General features: G+C 42.8%; 1 protein-coding gene across 14 annotated transcripts in view; it reads right to left on the bottom strand.

The window, feature by feature from the left end:
- The window catches only part of LOC118392710 (adhesion G protein-coupled receptor L3-like), a 324,261-nt gene that overhangs the window by 55,058 nt on the left and 247,821 nt on the right, over positions 1-21,382 (bottom strand). For all 14 annotated transcript variants that reach the window (XM_052459521.1, XM_052459531.1, XM_052459520.1 and 11 more), the window contains 3 exons: positions 15,820-16,003; positions 4,042-4,164; positions 1,515-1,720 (listed from right to left, as the gene is read on the bottom strand). In XM_052459521.1, coding sequence (XP_052315481.1) covers positions 1,515-1,720; positions 4,042-4,164; positions 15,820-16,003 — 513 coding nt within the window. The remainder of the gene's footprint in view (positions 1-1,514; positions 1,721-4,041; positions 4,165-15,819; positions 16,004-21,382) is intronic.

The following is a 21,382-nucleotide window of genomic DNA, read 5'->3' as shown; positions in this document are numbered from 1 at the left end:
GTGACACATTCATAATCAGCAGATCCTCTCAGAGATAAACGTCCCACCTTATTCAGTTATCCTCCACACAGCCAACCAATGGCTAGTTGGATACAGTGCAGCACGGCCGTGGAATAACCAGACCAGGTGACCTTCTGTCCCATTCACGACTTTAATTAGTCCATTAAGTGCTGAGGCAAGGAAGTGAAACAATAACTAGAGGACGACCACAGTCCCCTGGGACCAGTGATCCAACACCATCTGATCTAAAGACTTTTCCTTGTAGAGCGATGGAACAAAAGACTAACTAGAGTGGAGAGCAGTACAGCCTGATCCTAGATCTGTTTATGGTGTATAGCCAAGTACTATGGTGGTGTTTGGTATGACAGTCAGTGGTGTAGTGGGGGGTAAACACAAGTAAACGCAGTTTACCCACCTTTTGCGGAAGAACGCATTGAAAGTATAAGGAGCGTTACTTTATTCACTGCAACCAAGTTTAACCACCTAGTTTCTTTACCACTACATCACTGATGACAATTAACATAGTAGTTGCCAAGATGACACAAATAGATCTGAACCCAGGCTATCCTTATCCTAGTTTTTGCCACGATTGGCATGACAATGACCATAGTAGTTGGCAAGACAGACTATGAGAAGTACGTCCTCCTATCCATTCATACTCTAGTGTACCTGCAGTTATATAACCATCCATCATCTTTTTTCAATACTCTCTAGACGAATCTTAGAATACTCTTTAAAATAACCAACTTTTCAGAAGACAGAGCAAACAGCCGTTCAGAAAAAAAGACATGTCATCACTGACAGAAGTGCGGTGGAGGGAAGCACAAACGTACTTCATAGAAGAGCACTGTTTTACTGAGATTAGAGCAGTGGGGCAAGAAGAACGTAGGGAAGTGGCAGCGGACTCCAGTTGGTCCCCATAATAACTGCATTGGCCCCAAGTGTTTGTTTGTTTCTCTCTCTCTCTCTCTCTCTCTCTCTCTCTCTCTCTCTCTCTCTCTCTCTCTCTCTCTCTCTCTCTCTCTCTCTCTCTCTCTCTCTCTCTCTCTCTCTCTCTCTCTCTCTCTCTCTCTCTCTCTCTCTCTCTCTCTCTCTCTCTCTCTCTCTCTCTCTCTCTCTCTCTCTCTCTCTCTCTCTCTCTCTCTCTCTCTCTCTCTCTCTCTCTCTGCTTTGGGCGCCGTTGGGAGACAAACCGGGGCTGTTTCGATGGAGTCGTGCGAGGGGAAGATAATGCAGCCGGGGAGGAAGATAATGCTCCGCCTATGACTAACCAGCCTTCAAGGAAGAACAATAGAACCCTCATATTAGCTCAGCCTTCCAGGTTAGACTGTTCTGTTGTAAAAATAATAGGGAGAAAATGAATGAAAACAACGTTTTGCACCGTCAATATGTTATGATAGATAAAATTGCCCCTTGAAGAAACTCAGTGAATTTCATGATAATCCCAGTGTGTGTGAGTGTGTGTGTGTGTGTGTGTGTGTGTGTGTGTGTGTGTGTGTGTGTACACGTTCTACCTGCAGGTGTTTCAAGGTAAATATGACCGGTTCAGACAGGTAGACTTTGTTGTTCTCTTTGTTGATGGCTGCGGTGATGACGGGAGAGTTGACAATGACAGAGTAGTTGGTGGCCATGGCTTCCCTGCCGAGCTTCATGCTGGCATTCTCTGTAGACAGATAGGCTCCGATGTGTTTGTACAGGACGAAGGCCATCCGGATCTCTCCTAGGAAAAATAACACATCATGGCTTTGTCTCAATTTCTTGAAAATCCATCCTCTGCTCATCTCCTCCCCTTTGTCTGTAGTGACAGGTGAAAAGAATATGGCGTAAGCTCATCATTAGGCTGGCTTTCACCAGGTCAGTTCTTTCAGATCAGAGTGATGAAGGAAAGTAGAATGAAGGAAAGGCAATTGAGACTTGAGACAGAGCCACCACTGACGAACTGAACGTGTGTGGTTAAAATGCTTTACCAAACAGTATAATGTTATTAACAGCGCAAATCAATGTTAAAGTAGCAGAGACATTAGCGCTTGAAAACCAAAAAAAATCCAAAAGTGAAAAATTACTATCTGGTCAACATATGTTTCTGTCCATAAATTAAAAAGGTTTGTAAAACCTAGACTAGGTGTGCCAAGGTTTTATATGCCTACGAGAAAACCACACACACATTGAAGAGCACAGAGTCAGCCGGAGTGCAGCCGGCCTTTGGAACCATTTTTGGGGTTAAGTGCCTGCTCCAGGGCATAACGGTGTTGGACCACCACAGTTCAATCTACAGGTGTCAAACGTTACAGTTCCACAAAGTCTTGGAGCACACAATAACCTAACCTATTAAAATTCACAACACTTAAAAATAAGGATGCATTCTGGGGTACGGTAAAAACTGCATTCATTCTTTTTTAGATTCCCAAGGATTAGAGTTTAAACTATTTTGGACAAAATACAGGGAAAATTCTTCAAACACTTTCGCTGCTCCGAGCATGTTATCAAGAGCAACAACGGTGTCGAGGCTGGAAAAAAAGACCTCTGTCGGTATGATAGGTCCATTTAATTCAACTTCAATGAAATGTCATTATTACTTTATTCCACTGACAAAGGCAACAGATACTCCTCCTAGTTTCTTCCCCCACTCCCATCGCACTACCGTATCCCTTTCCCGGCGTCTTTCTTTGGACGGTGGATGTGAACGCACACCCCTCCCACAGCGACTTGGATCACTCACTCGAGACGAAAATTCCGTGTTACCTCTCCATGAACGGGAAATAAAAGCAAATGAAGATATAATAAAGCATCGGGCACCGCTGGACATTCATCGAGAGCCAAGAGCGGTGAGCACGTGCTAACAGCCTAACTCATTTGCATGAACAAGTAATCAAGTCCAAATACGGGCCGCGGAGCTCCCGTAGGTAGCCCCGCATTGCGTATAATAGCCTCATTAAAGTTTGAAGCAGCTCTTGAACACAACTAATTCCGCAACCAGGGAGCCTCTTTTGTCCATTTGAAGTCGAGTAAAAAAAAGGCGCTTTACTTAATCAGAGGTTGTATCAGGGGTGGCCAACCCTCCTCCTGGACAACTTCCCTTCTGCTAGGCTTTCTCTCCAGCTCTTATCTAGCACACCTCATTCTACTAATTAGCTGCTTTCCATGACCTTGATACTATGCAGAATCAACTGTGTTATAACAAGATTGGAAGAAAACCCTGGTAAATCCAGTATCTCTTTCCTGGAAGAGGGTTGGTCACCTCTGCCTGAAACCAAGTGTAAGTCCTCCACCTGCTTCTAACATTTTGGCACACTTGGAATTATATTGATGTTATTCCAGGGAAACTATTCAATTACCGTGTAGCGGGTCTGTAAGTACAAGTGGTTACACTTGTACTTACAATAGCAACAACGTATCTGTCAACCAATTGAAAACGTAGAATAATTTGCAGCGTCGAACCTGCGTTTTGGTTTGAAGGCACCCCTAACTCTGCACACACAAAACACATGTTACTGGTAAGCAACCCATGCTCTTAACAGCCTGTTCGAAGCAGGTGGTAAGCAAGTATAATTAGCTGCAGGGAAGTTATATTTCTCATTCGCACCAAGCCCTGCAAAGGGACACGTTTTAAACTCCCAAGCCCCTCCTCGTAACCGTCATCGCATTTCAAAGCAGCTTACACTTTTGTTCCTATTGAATTGACCTACTTTTTCAAAATATTAGCTATAGCTAGCTAATATGCTAATAGCTAATATGAGCAAAAACAGGGTGCCACCTTTGTTGTTGTTTGAGACACGGTTTGCCCTTTTAAGATATTAGAGCCCTTCTCTCCTTTACATTTCCTATAATCTTATGGCATCAGAAAAAGAAGCAAACTATGCATGGAATTATCAATGGCAGACTTATCTCAGACAGGGATGTTCAGTCCAGAAGAGCTACTGGGTATGCAGGCACTAACTGATGGAATGGAACAAAAGCCTGCACATCTAATAGCTGTTCAGGACTGGAGTTGGCGAGCCCTGATATATATATATTTTTAATTAAAAAGGCAAAGCCATTTACCGTTTCTCCCATGTTGTTTCAAGGTGCTTGATGACAGGGAGATGGAGTTACCATGGCCGCCACTTTGTGGGAATTTCAGGTCGGGCAGATTTCCTTCCGTACTCATCCGGGCCACCTCCAGCTCTGGACAGAAGCAAATGAGAGAAAAAAAAAGGACCATTTAAAGAACATTTTTATGAGGGGTGAGAGTGTCGACAGTGATGCAAGAGAATTCCATCTGGGGTAACATTTGCAGTATATGAACGGAAACCCATGCCCCTGTCGAAACGTGTTAGCATTGAACAATAGCTTTACATTGTAACGCGAAACTCAGTTCTGCTCTGACTATATGCATCACAGCACTGGAGTTTGTTTCAGATCAGAGACAAAGCAGACAAAGGGGGAACAACAAAGTTTAAGAAACACTTGATCAAAAGATGCTCTCTTCCCCAACATCAGCTATTATGCATTACTTGATGCATTTTACAAACTTCAAATGGATTTTCAAGGAGATACCTTGTCAGATTTTTTCTCAGAAGCCTTTTACTCTGATATAATTGATTCCATTCATCAGTGGTTTCAGGGTGTGTTGAATGAAGTACATCATCCTCTGAATTCGGCAGGCTTTGAAGAGTAGAGTCCCACTGAAGCCTTCCGATCAACACTGGGCTATACACGTCTCGCAACACTTTCTTCATCGAGTTAGGAGTAACTGAGGGAGCCTGGTTGCATACTACCTTGATTCGTGTTGAAGTCCACTAACTTTTGCCAACTGAGAAAATTGGCCCTCACTTTAAGGAAGCTATCGATGTTGGGGGTGAGCTGAGAGGAAAGCGATGGGTAGATGAGATAGAGACAAATGGTGAAGACAGCCAGGTTTTGGAGAACTGGCACAACAGCTGTTGTATCTGAGGGGAGATCATAATTTGTGGTTTTAAAACTGCTGCATTGTACAGCAGAGGAAAATGAGGAGTCAATAGGAGATTGGCAGAAAAAAATCTGTTTCTAAGAGAAACTTTTCATGTGCTTGAATTTAGTTTGAGAATACAGAACAAGACCCATCTTAAAAGAGTATGTTGTCTTTTAAATTCTTCATTTGAGCTTGCCGAGTGCAATGGACCTAATGGAATAGTCCCCAAAGTGCAAACCCTGCCCACCTGTCACTCCAGACAGGCCCAATCAAACATGATAAGTATTTTAAGGAAAACCAATACTATTTGAACACAGACCTGGATAGTACTCTGCTAATTGGGAGAGATGGCATCAAATATTTCAAACTTCTTTCAACTTCTGGCTTCAAGGCCACCTCTCGAATGCTCGCACAAAACACCCACAGAGGGAAGGCAAAATCTTCTTATTGTGGCTACCCCTGAAAAAAAAAAGTTGTTGCCATGCCATGCCATGCTCTCACTTTAAGAAAGAGAACCTAGGTATTAACATTCCGAGGCACCCTCGCAACTGCAACACAATGGTGCAAGGGATTCTTTTGGAGATGGCGAGATGTATTCCTATTCAACTGGAAAGCGACAATGGCCGATATGCCGAACAATCCCAGATCAGAGCTAACTGAGTCAGTTGCAATGTTTTTCATCCCGCTGGATGAGCCATGAAAAAAAGGCTTAAGACTGGCTTTAGGCATCACACACACCCACAATAGGTGTTGATGTGTATGCCGGTTGAAATAAGACGGCAGAAATCTGTTCATAAGATCAGCGATGAGCGGGAGTGGTACACAGACACGCATGCAAACAAACAAAAGGTGGAGAGGAGATTAACACATTAGTGCATTCGGAAAGTATTTCAACCCCTTGACTTTTTCCGCATTTTCCTCATCAATTCCCACACAATACCCCATAATGACAAAACAGATGGGTTTTTTTCTTACATTCTTGCACATTTCTAAAATAAAATAACAATACCATATTTACATAAGTATTCAGACACTTTGCTATGAGACTCGAAATTGAGCTCCGGTGCATCCTGTTTCCATTGATCGTCCCTGTGATGTTTCTACAACTTGATTGGAGTCCACCTGTGGTAAATTCAATTTATTGATTTGGAAAGGCACACACCTGTTGAGACACAGATCTTGCAGCATTGAAGGTAACCAAGAACACAGTGGACTCCATCATTCTTATATGGAAGGAGTTCGGAAACACCTAGGCACTTCCTAGAGCTGGCCACATGGCTAAACTGAGCCAACGTGGGAAGAGGGCTTTGGTCAGGGAGGTGACCAAGAACCAGATGGTCACTCTGACAGAGCTCCAGAGTTCCTGTGTGGAGATGGGAGAACCTTCCAGAAGGACAACCATCACTTCAGCAATCCACCAATCAGGCTTTTATAGTGGAGTGGCCAGACGGAAGCCACACCTCAGTAAATGGCACGTGACAGCCTGCTTGGAGTTGCCAAAAGGCACTTAAAGGACTCTCAGCCCATGAGAAACAAGATTCTCTGGTCTAATGAAACCAAGATTGAACTCTTATCAGTGGCAGGAAGACCAGACAGGATCGAGGGAAAGATAAACATAGCAAAGTACATAGAGATTCTTGATGAAAAGCTCTCAGGAGCAGGTTCGGACCTCAGACAGACGAAGGTTAATCTTCCAACAGGACAACGACCCTAAGCACATAGATAGGACAACACAAGAGTGGCTTCAGGATAAGTCTAAATATCCTTGAGTGGCCCAGCAAGAGACTGGACTTGAACCCGTTCGAACATCTCTGGCGAGACCTGAAAATACCTGTGCAGCGATGCTCCCCATCCATCCTGACAGAGCTTGAGAGGATCTGCAGAGAAGAACTCCTACCCAAGAAGACGTGAGGCTGTAATCGCTGCTAAAGGTGCTTCAACAAAGTACTACGTAAAAGGTCTGAATACCTATGTAAATGTCCTATTTCAGTCTTTTAGTTTAAAAATAATTATTTTTTGCTTTGTCATTATGGGGTATTGTGTGTAGATTGATGAGGAAACAAATTATTTAATACATTTTAGAATAAGGCTGTAACGTAACAAAATGTGGAAAAAGTCAAGGGGTCTGAATACTTTCCGAATACACACACGCACGCACGCACAGATTTAGGATCTTAATTTGAGCCAGTTTGCAACAGCAGGAAAATAATCCTGCAGCACAGAAAATTATGTGGATTATAAGGAATTTATATTTGTGTAGGAGTTGATACATTTTTTATAATGGAAAATTAAGTATGAAATTTCTAAGTGAAAATGACTTTTTATCCTCAGATACACTACAACTTGTATATTTTGTGCATTGTAGGAACGTTTTCCTGCAACAGAGTGATCAAATCTGTACCTTATGAAATTATCTTCTTTCAACGCCTCATTTTCCGATGCCGCAGTCTTTAAACCACAAATGATGATCTCCCCTCAGACACAACAGCTGTTGTGCCGGCACTCCAAAACGGGGCTGTGTTCACCATTCATCTCGATCTCGTCTACCCATCGCTTTCCTCTTAGCTCACACCCAAAAATGTTCGCCAGCTTCAACCAGTCTTTAACCGCACAAAGCGAGAAAGTGTACATCAAGGCTCCCCCTGTTACACATGAACTACTCCTCACTCAATAAAGAAAGTTATCCTGCAGCAACAGGGTGATCAAATGAAGATAATACATCTGTAGGTACACACACACACAGGCTAACTAACGTTATTAGGATCTTGTTTAGTGAGGAGTACATACACTCAGTCAGTTTATTAGGCACACCACCCCTTTCAAGAAAACGGTTCACTCCTACAGACAGTGAGTCACATGGCCATGGCTTGCTAAATAAAGCAGGCAGACAGGCATCAAGACCTTCAGTTACTGTTCGATTGAACGTTAGAATGGGCAACATGAGTGACCTAAGCTACTTTAAGCGTGGTATGATCTGTGCTTGGAGCGCCGGTTCCAGTACCTCAGAAACATCCGTCATCCTGGGGTTTCCACGCACGACAGTGTCTAGGGTTTATTGGGAATGGTGCAACAAACAAAAAACATTCAGTCAGCGGCAGTCTTGTGGGCAAAAACAGCTCGTTGAGAAAAGGTCGAAGGAGAATGGCAAGAATCGTGAAAGCTAACAGGCAGACCACATACAGAAAAATAATGGTGCAGTACAACAGAGGTGTGCAGAACGACATCTCGGGAATGCACAACTTGTCGGTCCTTGTCTGGATGGGCTATTGCAGCAGACGACCACACCGGGTTCCACTCCTATCAGCTAAAAACAAGAAAAAGTGACTCCAGTGGGCACATGATCACCACACTGGACAATTGAGGTGCAAAAAAACATTGCCTGGTCCAACGAATCCCAGTTCCTGTGGCATCATGCTGATGGCAGAGTCTGGATTTGATAAAGCAGCATGAGTCCATCCTGCCGGTTGTCAACGGTACAAGCTGGTGGCAGTGGTGTAATGGTGTGGGGAATGTTTTCCTGGCACACGTTAGGGCCCTTGAAACCAATTGAGCAATGTGTCCATGCCCAGAATAATTCCGGCAGTTCTGGAGGCAAAGGAGGGTCTTACCCGGTACACCTAATAAACTGGCCATGTATTTCTGGCAACAAGAGCATGAAAACAGGAATAATATATCCTGGGTAAGCTTTTGTATTGCTTGTGAGTACTGCACGTAAAAATGTAAATGTTTCACGCACAAACAAAGGCTACAGGTACATACATTATTCAGCCGTTGCCTAGGAGAGAGCAATCGGAGCAGTGGACATGAGAGCACCAGCTGTTCTGGACGACTATATGGTCCCGCTCTTTGTAGCCAAATGTAAGTAAGTCCTTTAAACAGGTTAACATTAACAAGGTCGCAGGGCCAGACGGATTACCAGGATGCGTACTCGGTGCATGCGCTGACCAACTGGAAAGTGTCTTCAATTACATTTTCAACCTCTCCCTGACCCAGTCTGTAATACCTACATGTTTCAAGCAGACCACCATAACCCTGTGCCCAAGAACGCCAAGGTAACCTGTCTAAATGACTATCGCCCTGGAGAACATCTGTAGCCAAAAAATGCTTTGAAAGGCTGGTCATGGCTCACATCAACAGCATCATTTCAGACATTGTGGACACACAAATTTGAATACCGCCCCAACAGATCTGCAGATGATGCAATCTCTATTGCACTCCAGACTGCCCTTTCCTACCTGGACAAAAGAAAAGTCTACTGTATGTGAGAATGCTGTTTATTGACTACAGCTGGGCGTTCAATACCATAATGCCCTCAAAACTCATCACTAAAGACCCTGCGACTGAACACTCTGCAACTAGATAAGGGACTTCCAGACATGGCGACATGGGTAAGCAACAAATCTGCCAAGGTGACCCTCAACATGGGAGCCCCTCAGGGCTGCATGCTTAGTCCCCTCCTTTTCTACCTGTTCTCCCTCGACTGTGCATGACTCCAACATCATCATTAAGTTTGCTGACGACATAATGGTGGTAGAACTGATCACCAACAATGATGAGAGAATGGTCGTCAGAAACTTGGCAGCGTAGTGCAAGGACAACAACTTCTCCCTTAACGTCAGCAAGACAAAGGAGCTGATTGTGGACTACAGGAAAGGAAGGGCCGAGCACATCCAGAGCTTAAAAGTTCCTCAGATCCTTAGTGATGTGGACCCCAGCATGGTACAAACACACCAAGACAGTCGTAAAAAGGGCATGATAATGCCTCTTCCCCTTCAGAAGGCTAGAAAGATTTGGCATGGGACCTCAGATCCTAAAAAAGTTACAAAGCTACACCATTGAGATCATCTTGACTGGCTGCATCACCACTTGGTATGGCAACTGCTTGGCATCTGACCATAAGGCGCTACAGATGGTAGGCCCAGTACATCACTGGGGCCGAGCTCTCTCCACCTAGGACGTCTATACGAGGCGGTGTCAGAGGAAGGCCCTATAAACTGTCAAAGACTCCAGCCACACAAGTCATAGACTGACAAGCGGTGCAGCACAGCAAAGGCCCCTGAACAGCTACTACCCCAAACGATAAGACTGCTGAACATTTAACCAAATGGCTACTTGGACCACATGCATTGACCCCCTTTTGTTTGTCACACTGGCTCTATGCGCACTCACTGGACTCTACCCACACATACTACAGGGGCGGCAGGTAGCCTAGTGGTTAGAGCATTGGACTTGTAACCGAAATGTTGCAAGATCGAATCCCCGATGCTGACAAGGTAAAAATCTGTTGTTCTGCCCCTGAACAAGGCAGTTAACCCACTGTTCCTAGGCCGTCATTAAAAATAAGAATTTGTTCTTAACTGACTTGCCTAGTTAAATAAAGGTAAAATAAACACTGCAACACACAGACACTTTCTTCTGAGAAATGAAGGCTGTTCCATGCGAGAAATTTCCAAGAAACTGAAGATCTCGTGCAATGCTGTGTACTACTCCTTTCACAGAACAGTGCAAACTGGCCCTAACCAGAATAGAAAGAGGAGTGGGAGGCCCTGGTGCACAACTGAGACAGAGGACAAGTACATTAGTGTGTATAGTTTGAAATACAGACCCCTCACAAGTCCTCAACTGGCAGCTTCATTAAATAGTACCCGCAAAACAACAGTCTCAACGTGAAGAGGGGATTCCGGGATGCTGGCCTTCTAGGCAGAGTTTTTATAAAAAAAGCCATCTCTCAGACTGGCCAATAAAAAGAACACAGACACTGGACAGAGGAAGATTGTGAAAAAAGTGAAACCGTCATACCGCTCAGGATGGAGACGCGTTCTGTCTCCTAGAGATGAACGCACTTTGGTGCGTAAAGTGAAAATCAATCCCAGGACAACAGCAAAGGACCTTGTGAAGAAAGAAGTCACTACTCTAGAACCGACATAAAAAAAAAGCCAAACTACGGTTTGCAACTGCTCATGGGGACAAAGATCATACTTTTTGGAGAAATGTCCTCTGGTCTGATGAAACAAAATAAGAACTGTTTGGCCACAATGACCATCGTTATGTTTGGAGGAAAAAGGGGGAGGCTTACAAGCCGAACCGTGAAGCACGGGGGTGGCAACATTTTAAGGGATTTGTTTTAATCAATAATGACTAATTATGTATACATTTCAATCAGGACTGACTAATCAGAATACTATTATGTTACTGTATAGATGTATGAATTGTCTTTTAATCCTAGTACTGAATATAATGTGTGTAAATATAATCAAGAATTAGAACAATGACTGTCTGTTCCTTGGTGGAAATGAATGAACATATCGTCAGACTGGCTAGAATGCTTATCTACACAGGAAGACCTTGGCTCGGTCATAAATTATATTAAATTGGTGTGGGACGATGTGGGAAGGCATGAGATACTGCCTTTGTACCAGGGTGAAGAAGAGACGGGACAGTTCGAAAACTCATGAAGTCATTTTCAGTTTATAACCTGTGGTAAACTGTATCGTGTTCAGTACTCTGGAGAATAAACGCTGCTGATTGATTTTGAGACTGGTCTCTGTCCATTTTATGCAAATAAGAGTCTTACTCTTGGGTATTAAAACATGTAGGAATTTAATTCCTCTAACACAGCATCATGTTGTGCGGGTGGTTAGCTGCAGGATGGACTGGTGCACTTCACAAAATAGATGGCATCATGAGGGGGGAAAATTGCGTGGATATTTTGAAGCAACATCTCAAGACATCAGTCAGGAAGTTAAAGCTTCGTTGCAAATGGGTCTTCCAAATGGACAATTACCCCAAGCATACTTTCAAAGTTGTGGCAAAATGGCTTAAGTAAAACAAAGTCAAGGTATTGGAGTGGCCATTACAAAGCCCTGACCTCAATCCCATAGAACATTTGTTCGCAGAAATGGAAAAGCGTGTGAGAGCAAGGAGGCCTACAAACCTGACTCAGTTACACCAGCTCTGTCAGGAGGAATGGGCCAAAATTCACCCAAATTATTGTGGGAAGCTAGTGGAAGGCTCCACAAAATGTGTGACCCAAGTTAGGCAATGCTACCAAATACTAACTGAGTGTAAAAATAAATAAATGCTGAAATAAATCACTCCCTCTGCCATTATTCAGACATTTCACGTTCTTAAAATAAAGTGATGATCCTAACTGACCTAAGACAGGGAATCTTTACTAGGATTAAATGTCAGGAATTTTGAAAAACTGAGTTTAAATGTATTTGGCTAAGGTGTATGTAAACTTCCGACATGAACTGTATATATACACACATACAAATTGATGCCAGACACACTCACACTGCTACTACTCTTGTTAATTATCTATCCTGATTGCCTAGTCACTTTTACCCCTACCTACATGTACATATTACCTCACCTACCTCGTACCTCTGCACATTGCATCGGTACCGGTACTCATTGCATATAGCATCATTATTGTTATTATTTCCTTTTTTTATTTAGCAAATGTAACTATGCATTGTTGAGAAAGGGCTTGTAAGTAAGCATTTTAAGGTAAAGTCTACACCTGCTGTATTCGGCGCATGTAACAAATACAATTTGATTTGACATGGTTATTTTGTGGTGTCTAAATACTTCTGTATGTACATGACGGTGTGAGCACTTGGGACAGCGGGGGACAAACAAACCTCATTGGCTGGCAGACTCAACAGAGCAAACTGAAAGTGAAGGCCTAGTAAACATGTCACTGTGCACAATTAACCAGACTACCTCGATGAAGGAGAAAAAAAACACTGGTAGTTCGCCATGAGGGGATTGTTTAGTTTCCTTCCAAACAGGGCTAGGATCCCTTAATACCCAGATAAATTGAGTACCATAGACAATAAATTCCCATTTGATTTATTACCCAACGTAGGCTGCTTCATTCGACTTGTCAGACCTACATGTTAAGGTTGCCATGGCAGCAGGAGCCTAAAGAAATCCCCTTTATGCTAAGGGCGCTATATAATAACATTATCTTTCCCTAATGCTCGATACACGCTGGTCGTTTCTTCAGCTCGCAAACACGTTTCATTCACTCGCCTCCTTGCCCTCGTCATTCCCTCATTCCTTACAACTGTGTTCAACAACCGTTTGAAATGTAAACTGTTGATTTATTAAGTCCACAATTCAACAACAGTTGTTCAAAGCCTCACTGTATCTTCCCGTTTCATCCCGCAGGGGCATAGGCCAGAACATTGATATGTTTTAAGCATTTAATTTCTGTGTACATGGACGTTTTCTGCAAAAACTGACAGCTAAGGGCAATTAGGGGAGAGTGTAAACAAATCCATTATCACCCCACTGCTTTTAATATATATATATATATCAATACATATCCCCAGAAGACCCTCAGGCCTTGACCATTGATTCATTATGCACAGAACTGGGGCTTAAAAGTTACGGTATTCATATGGATATAAAGACAGTGATTTAAGATAATTAAGTCAACTTATAGGTGACCACCGACAGAAAGGTCACCCATTCCTAACCGGGCTGAACATGACCTCCATGTTTACTGGTTGACCTTTGATCTCATTTGGAATCTTCAAGAGCCCATTGGTGAATATTAGAGCACACAGGATCAATAGCCAGAAGGTTCTCTGTGTAATCTGAACTATGGATGTGTCACAAATTGCATCCTATTCCAAATATAGTGCAATAAAAATGACCAGGGCCCATAGGGTTCTGGTCCAAACATGATGCATCATACCATTTTGGTAATCTAAATAGCTATGCAATATAGACTGAACAAAAATATAAATGCAACATGTAAAGTGTTGGTCCCATGTTTCATGAGCTGAAATAAAAGATCCCAGAAATGTATGTTGCATATGCACAAAAAGCTTATTTCTCTCAAATTTTGTACACAAATTTGTTTACATCACTTAGTGAGTATTTATCCTCTGCCAAGATAATCCATCCACTTGACAGGTGTGGCATATAAATAAGATGATTAAACAACATGATTATTACACAAGTGCACCTTGTGCTGGGCCACTTAAAAGTGCAGTTTTGCCACAACACAATGCCACAGATGTCTCAAGTTTTGTGGGAGCATGCAATTGGTATCCTGACTGCAGGAATGCCTACCAGAACTGTTACCAGGAAATGTAATGTTAATTTCTCTACAATAAGCCGCCTCCTAAAGTTCTTTTTGAGAATCTGGCAGTATGTCCAACTGGCCTCACAGCCGCAAACCACGTGTAACCAAGCCAGCCCAAGACCTCCACATCCGGCTTCTTTACCTACGGGATCCTCTGATACCAGCCACCTGGACAGCGGATGAAACTGAGGAGTCTTTCTTTGGAATAAAGCACTTTTGTGGGGAAAAACTCATTCTGATTGGCTGGGCCTGGCTCCCAAGTGAAAACCATCTTGCCTCCATGGAACAATCATTGGATAACTCGTTTTACAATATATCCCAATATCTAAATTATCACATTCAGGTTCTGAAAAAACTTGAATACACTAGCTTAGATTTGGCCTAAACTCAAACACCTCAGCCACGAGCTGTTCTCTCCCTTACTGTCGGGCAGACGGTATCAGAGCATGAGGTCTGATACTAACAGGCTCAGAGACAGAAGCCATCAGACTGCTGAACACTGGAACTGGACTGACCACCTGCTCTGATTCTCCACAAATTAGCACACATGCACTCACTCATGCACCCAACCACACAGACACACACACACACACACACACATATATATACATTAATGCTACACACACACACACATATCACAACTGCTGCTCCCAGACTCTTATTATACTGCTCAGTTGAAAACTGCCCCTCATCCCCAATACATGTATAAACACTGGACTATAAATTGTGCCTTAATTATGCTAAAATGTTTATTCTATTCTACTGAGCCATTCACTTTATGTTGGTATTCAAAATACTTATTATGCAAGTTTCGTTTTGATGGTGTCCATGCGACTAATAAAACGTGAAACTTGAAACTAAACTCAAACAATGACTAAGACTCTGGATGCGTCTCAAATGGCACCCTATTCCTTATGTGGTGCCCATAGGGCTCGGGTCACAAGTAGTGCACTATATCGGTAACAAGGTGCCATTTGGGACGCAGGGGCTGCACGACTGTGCAGGAACTTAGTTTGTCCAAATTGATTTCCTTCGACGACCAAAACAAATCACATTAGGATGGCTTAAAGCTCATATTACTGGCAAACGTAGTAATCTGTTTAATCAGACGTGATTGGACAACAGCCACTGCTCTTTCAGACGAGACACTTTCCCTGCTCGTTTAGCCAGGTAAAATGTTCTAATCTTTGTGTGCACAGTATATCGTAATACAATAATACAATAATATAACATTCAGCAGACACTTTTATCTGAAGCGACTTAGAGGGGTGCGTGCATACATTTTCATATTGGTGGCCACAGCGGGAATCAAACCCACAATCCTGGCAGTGCAAGGGGTCATGCTCTACCAACTGAGCCACACAGGAAGAAGCTTGTATATTCCAGAAGTATATATATACAGTACGTCAAGAGATGACAGTGTTTGCGATCACACTGTCCTATGACGACTATGAAAAGGTTTGTAAAACATTCAGTCAATCGTGTCTCTTACACATTCCAGAAATCATGTTCTGGCAGGTTGACAGCTCCTCTTGTGTTCACCAGTGTACAAAACAGTGTCTGAAGAGTTATTTTTGCCACATCAGTAAGTTCTAACACTGTGTGTGTGTGTGTGTGTGTGTGTGTGTGTGTGTGTGTGTGTGTGTGTGTGTGTGTGTGTGTGTGTGTGTGTGTACACGACCACCTGCCTTCATGCATGTGTGTGATCAGATCGAATTGAATGTTTGTGCTTGTGAGTGGGTATTATGCCTCTGTGTGTGTACATGGGGTCTCGGTCTGTACTCACGAATGTTGTCTGTGTTCTCCTGCACGATGTCCGTCTTGAGCAGGTTGTCGGCCAGGACGAAGGCTCCTTGCTCCACCGTGTCCAGTAGCATGGTGGCTGCTCTCAGCTGCTCCCCAGTGCTCAGGTCCCTCCACGCCGACTGGGCCTGGGGCTGAAGCAGGTTGTTCACAGTCTCCACCATGGCCTGCACCAGACAACAAGGAGGGTTAGCGACATGATAGTGGAGGGGGATAACCAACCAGAACATCAGTAGGGAGTTAGCAAAGGGAAGATAACAATGGCACCAGTATGGGATAAGGAGGGACTTTAGACTGTAGAATCACCAATTGACTTGAATCATGTGTCATTTAAAAAGGGTTCGTTAACAAGGTTATGCCAGGACTTTCTAGAGGGAGAAATATCAAGTAAGGTTAGTCAAATGTATATTTATACTTCTGGAATATACAAGCTTGGTCCTGTGTGGCTCAGTTGGTAGAGCATGGCCCCTTTTCTCCTCGTCTGGAGATTGCTCTCTTTTCTTTCTCCCTGGTTTATTGGTTTCGGATTGTTCATTTGTGGGATTAGGGGAAACATAATTGAGGTTAAACTATATTAACATACAGTGTTCCTCAACGAGTGGTCGTCCTGAATAGCCGACAACAAATATTGTGTTCCACCACTGGCTTCGGAACTAAATAATGTTATATTATGATGAATGAATGGTATTCTGTTTCAGTGTGTTAATGTCGCATGGAGGATTATTGGGGGTGAATACATTCATGGAACATTCATGGAAATGCATCAGCTTGGCCTACACCTGTCCTGTGATGTATATATTGGTACGATTTACCACTGACTGTCTCCACACATTCACCACGGCTCAATGTTGCTATGAATTATGCCAGATGTTTATCTTGAAGGGGTCTGCTCATATCTAACGTCGCCCACGTTACAACATGCATACATTTGTGATTACCTTTACCTGATGTTTCTCCCTCTGAAAAGTCCTGGCGTAACATTATTAACTACCCCTTTTAAAATACCCATTATTCATGTCAAACAGTCAATGGTAAATCGTACCAGAAGAAACAATGACATTATATACAGTGCATTCGGAAAGTATTTAGACCCCATTACTTTTTCCACATTTTGGTTCATCACAGCCTTATTCTAAAATGTATTAAATTGTTTTCCCCCCTCAATCTACAGACAATACCCCATGATGACAAAGCAAAAACAGAAATATCACATTTACATAAGTAGTCAGACCCTTTACTCAGTACTTTGTTGAAGCACCTTTGGCAGCGATTGTAGCCTCGAGTTTTCTTGGGTATGATGCTTGAACCTGTTTGGGGAGGTTCTCCCATTATTTTCCGCAGATCGTCTCAAGCTTTGTCAGGTTGGATGGGGAGAGACGCTGCACAGCTATTTTCAGGTCTCTCCAGAAATGTTCGACAGATTAAAGTCCGGGCTCTGGCTGGGCCACTCAAGGACATCAAATCCAATTGTATTGGTCACATACAACATGGTTAGCAGATGTTATTGCGAGTGAAGCGAAATGACATTGAGACTTGATCGAAGCCACTCCTGCGTTGTATTGGCTGTGTGCTTAGGGTCATTGTCCTGATTATCATCAAGGATCTCTCTGTACTTTGCTACGTTCATCTTTCCCTCAATCCTGACTAGTCTCCCAGTCCCTGCCGCAGAAAAACATCCCCACAGCATGATACTGCCACCACACTTCACCGTAGGGATTGTGGCAGGTTTCCTCCAGATGTGACACTTGGTATTCAGGCCAAAGAGTTCAATCTTGGCTTCAACAGACCAGAGAATCTTGTTTCTCATGGTAAGAGTCCTTTAGGTGCCTTTTGGCAAACTCCAAGTAGGCTGTCATATGCATTTTACTGAGGAGTGGCTTCCACCTGCCCTCTCTACCATAAAGGCCTGGTTTGTGGACTGCAGCAGAGATAGGAGAACCTTCCAGAAGGACAACCATCTCCACAGAGGAACTCTGGAGCTCTGTCAGAGTGACCATTGGGTTCTTGGTCACCTCCCTGACCAAGGCCCTTCTCCCCCGATTGCTCAGTTTGGCCGGGAGGCCAGCTCTAGGAAGAGTCTTGCTGGTTCCAAACTTCTTCCATTTAAGAATGATGGAGGCCACTGTGTTCTTGGGGACCTTCAATGCTGCAGACATTTTTTGGTACCTTTCTCCAGATCTGTGCTTCGACACAATCCTGTCTCGGAGCTCTACGGACAATTCATTTAGCTCTGACATGCACTATCAACTGTGGGAACTTATATAGACAGGTGTGTGCCTTTCCAAATCATGTCCAATCAATTGAATGTACCACAGGTGAACACCAATCAAGTAGTAGGAACATCTCAAGGATGATCAATGGAAGCAGGATGCACCTGAGCTCAATTTCAAGTCTCATTGCAAAGGGTCTGAATACTTATGTAAATAAGGGCATTTCTGTTTCATTTTGAATAAATTAGCAAAATAAATAAAATGTATTTTCGCTTTGTCATTATGGGGTATTGTGTGTCGATTGATAAGGATTTAAAAATATATATATTTTAGAACAAAACTATAACGTAACAAAATGTGGAAAAAGACTAGGGATCTGAATATCTTCCGAATGCACTGTACATCACAGAACAGGTGTAGGCCAAGCTGATGCATGTAGGCCAGGCTGATGCATGTAGGCCAGGCTGATGCACCCCCAAAAATCCCTATACTCCATGCTACATTAACACATGCATGTAAACACACTGAAACAGAATACCATTTATTAATCATAATATAATATAATTTAGTACAGAAGCGAATGGTGGTACACAATTTTTGTTGTCGGCTACTCAGGACTACCACTCGTTGAGGAACACTGTCTATTAATATTGTTTAACCTGAATGATATTTTCCCTAATCCCACAATAATTTAACACAATAATCTGAAACCAATAAACCAGGGAAAACGAAAAGGGAGAAATCTCCAGACAAGAGGAGAAATTGTGAGCAACTGAGGGCAAGAGATTTGAATAGAAAACTAATTGGTCAATCTAAACTATTCCATCCCTCTGATGCAACAGAAGAAAATGCATTATAAAATCAGAAAATTCTGTACATGAATAGGTGTTCGCACAGAATTCACAGGTGCTTTTTCATTTTTTAAATCGAATAATCAAACATGAGTACTATTGAACAAAGGGTTTCACAGAACAGACTGAGAAAAATAATAATGAATCATTTGAAAGAAATCATCACAGACTCTCTGATATCCCACAGCTTCAAAGGCCAATTTAGGCCTCTGCGTTTGCAAAGACGGACGCCGCGCTTGATCGTAAATGCTCATTGGCGAGAATCTAAGGGAGAAACATCAAGCTTTTTAAGAGGGGGGGAAGATAGCTCCTCCAACATTGCACAGGGCAATACCTTGGTGTTATCCCGATGGCTACAGTTGGTTCCGTTTTGATCAATAGACTATGAAAGAGAATAGGAGTTTCAGAGTTGATTCCAGAACAGCGGGATCCAAAACCGCGGGGGTTACGAAACCTCAGGCAATGCAATGACAAAACAGCCCATTGGAGCTGCCCTACATGAATCAAACTGATTGAGATATATATAAAAAAGAAACCTGATACTATAAACATTATAAACGACATAACTCATACACATAAGAGTTATCAGCTTCCAATTAATTATGTAGATCCTTAAGACGAGTGTCTTTGTTGTGGACACAGCGGCAGCTAATCTAGACTATATCTGGTACAGAATAGACAAGAGCATGAGGAAAAGAGGTGGTTGTATTCAACTCACTAGTGCGCTGAGATGAAGGGAACATTAAATAGCACCAGCTGGCTATTCCACACTTCCCGGCGCACAAACACAGTCTTTAAACCAGGCAAGCGCCCAACTTTGATGCAATTATTCATTATCTTCAGCCAAACTCAAATCGTACCTTTTGACATTAACAGAGACGCCGAGGTTGATTGGCTCTCAATTAAGGAGCTGTTTCTCTGCAGCACTGGAATATTTTCCCCTTCGCCAGTTTAAATATGATGAAGTCTGAAACTGCAATCTACTAAGCAATCTGTCCTTCCAGAGAGTACATGCTGGAGCCATCAAAAACGTGATAAACTCAATTTTGAGTAAAGTGCAGTCTTTGGGTATGGTACCGATTAGGGTTGCATTTGCAAATCAATGCGACACAAAGCCGTATTTTGGATAGGGGTGCTCGGAAATGATAGGGCATTGATTAGTGTGCGGATTCAAGTATAAAGCCCCTCATTTTGAATCAGGAAGTCAAATGATGATGGGTTTAGCTGCTTAATATGGGGTTATGATGCTTATCTGTGGACCTAACAGAGAACAAATCAATTATGAATATAAATCTGGGTGTATTATTGGCTTCAAAATGCCGGTTTGAGGATATGGATCATCTCTGTTACATGTGCTTTGACCGAGCTACAAACCATGGAAATAAAACAGAACCATTACCGGAAGCATTATTGAGTGACATGACATCTGCGTCAATCATCTTCATGGACTTACAGCAAATGTATAAAGGGCGTAAATAAGGATATAAACGGACGTTAAAATGTGTATACAGGAAAGAGCTGTATTGTTCTACGGTTTGTTGAATGTCATTTGCCAGCATAATCAAGCAAATGGGAAAACAATATGAGAAAGCTGTATAAACCCATCTCTTCTGCCATGTATAAATGTATTATGCAATGCGTTTCTATGGGGTAACAGCAGTAAGGCCAAATACATACACACATACAGAGGGGCAAAAAAGTATTTAGTCAGCCACCAATTGTGCAAGTTCTCCCACTTAAAAAGATGAGAGGCCTGTAATTTTCATCATAGGTACACTTCAACTATGACTTACAAAATGAGAGAAAAAAAATCCAGAAAATCACATTGTAGGATTTTTAATGAATTTATTTCCAAATTATGGTGGAACCTGTAACTTCTTCTTTAAGAGACTCCTCTTTCCTCCACTCGTTACCTGTATTAATGGCACCTGTTTGAACTTGTTATCAGTATAAAAGACACATGTCCACAACCTCAGTCAAAGGACACCAGCAACAGAATTGTAGACCTGCACCAGGCTGGGAAGATTGAATCTGCAATAAGAAATCAACTGTGGGAGCAATTATTAGGAAATGGAAGACATACAAGACTGATAATCTCCCTCAATCTGGGGCTCCACGCAAAATCTCACCCCGTGGGGTCAAAATGATCACAAGAATGGTGAGCAAGAATCCCAGAACCACACGGGGGGACCTAGTGAATGACCTGCAGAAAACTGGGACCAAAGTAACAAAGCCTACCATCAGTAACACACTACGCCGCCAGGGACTCAAATCCTGCAGTGCCAGACGTGTCCCCCTGCTTAAGCCAGTACATGTCCAGGCCCGTCTGAAGTTTGCTAGAGAGCATTTGGATGATGCAGAAGAAGATTGGGAGAATGTCATATGGTCAGATGAAACCAAAATATAACTTTTTGGTAAAAATCATCTCGTTGTGTTTGGAGGACAAAGAATGCTGAGTTGCATCCAAAGAACACCATACCTACTG

Source organism: Oncorhynchus keta, chromosome 13, assembly GCF_023373465.1.
Source record: "Oncorhynchus keta strain PuntledgeMale-10-30-2019 chromosome 13, Oket_V2, whole genome shotgun sequence".
Taxonomy (NCBI): Eukaryota; Metazoa; Chordata; class Actinopteri; order Salmoniformes; family Salmonidae; genus Oncorhynchus; species Oncorhynchus keta.
The sequence above is the reverse complement of the archived record's forward strand: the minus strand, read 5'-3'. Positions and strand labels throughout refer to the sequence as shown.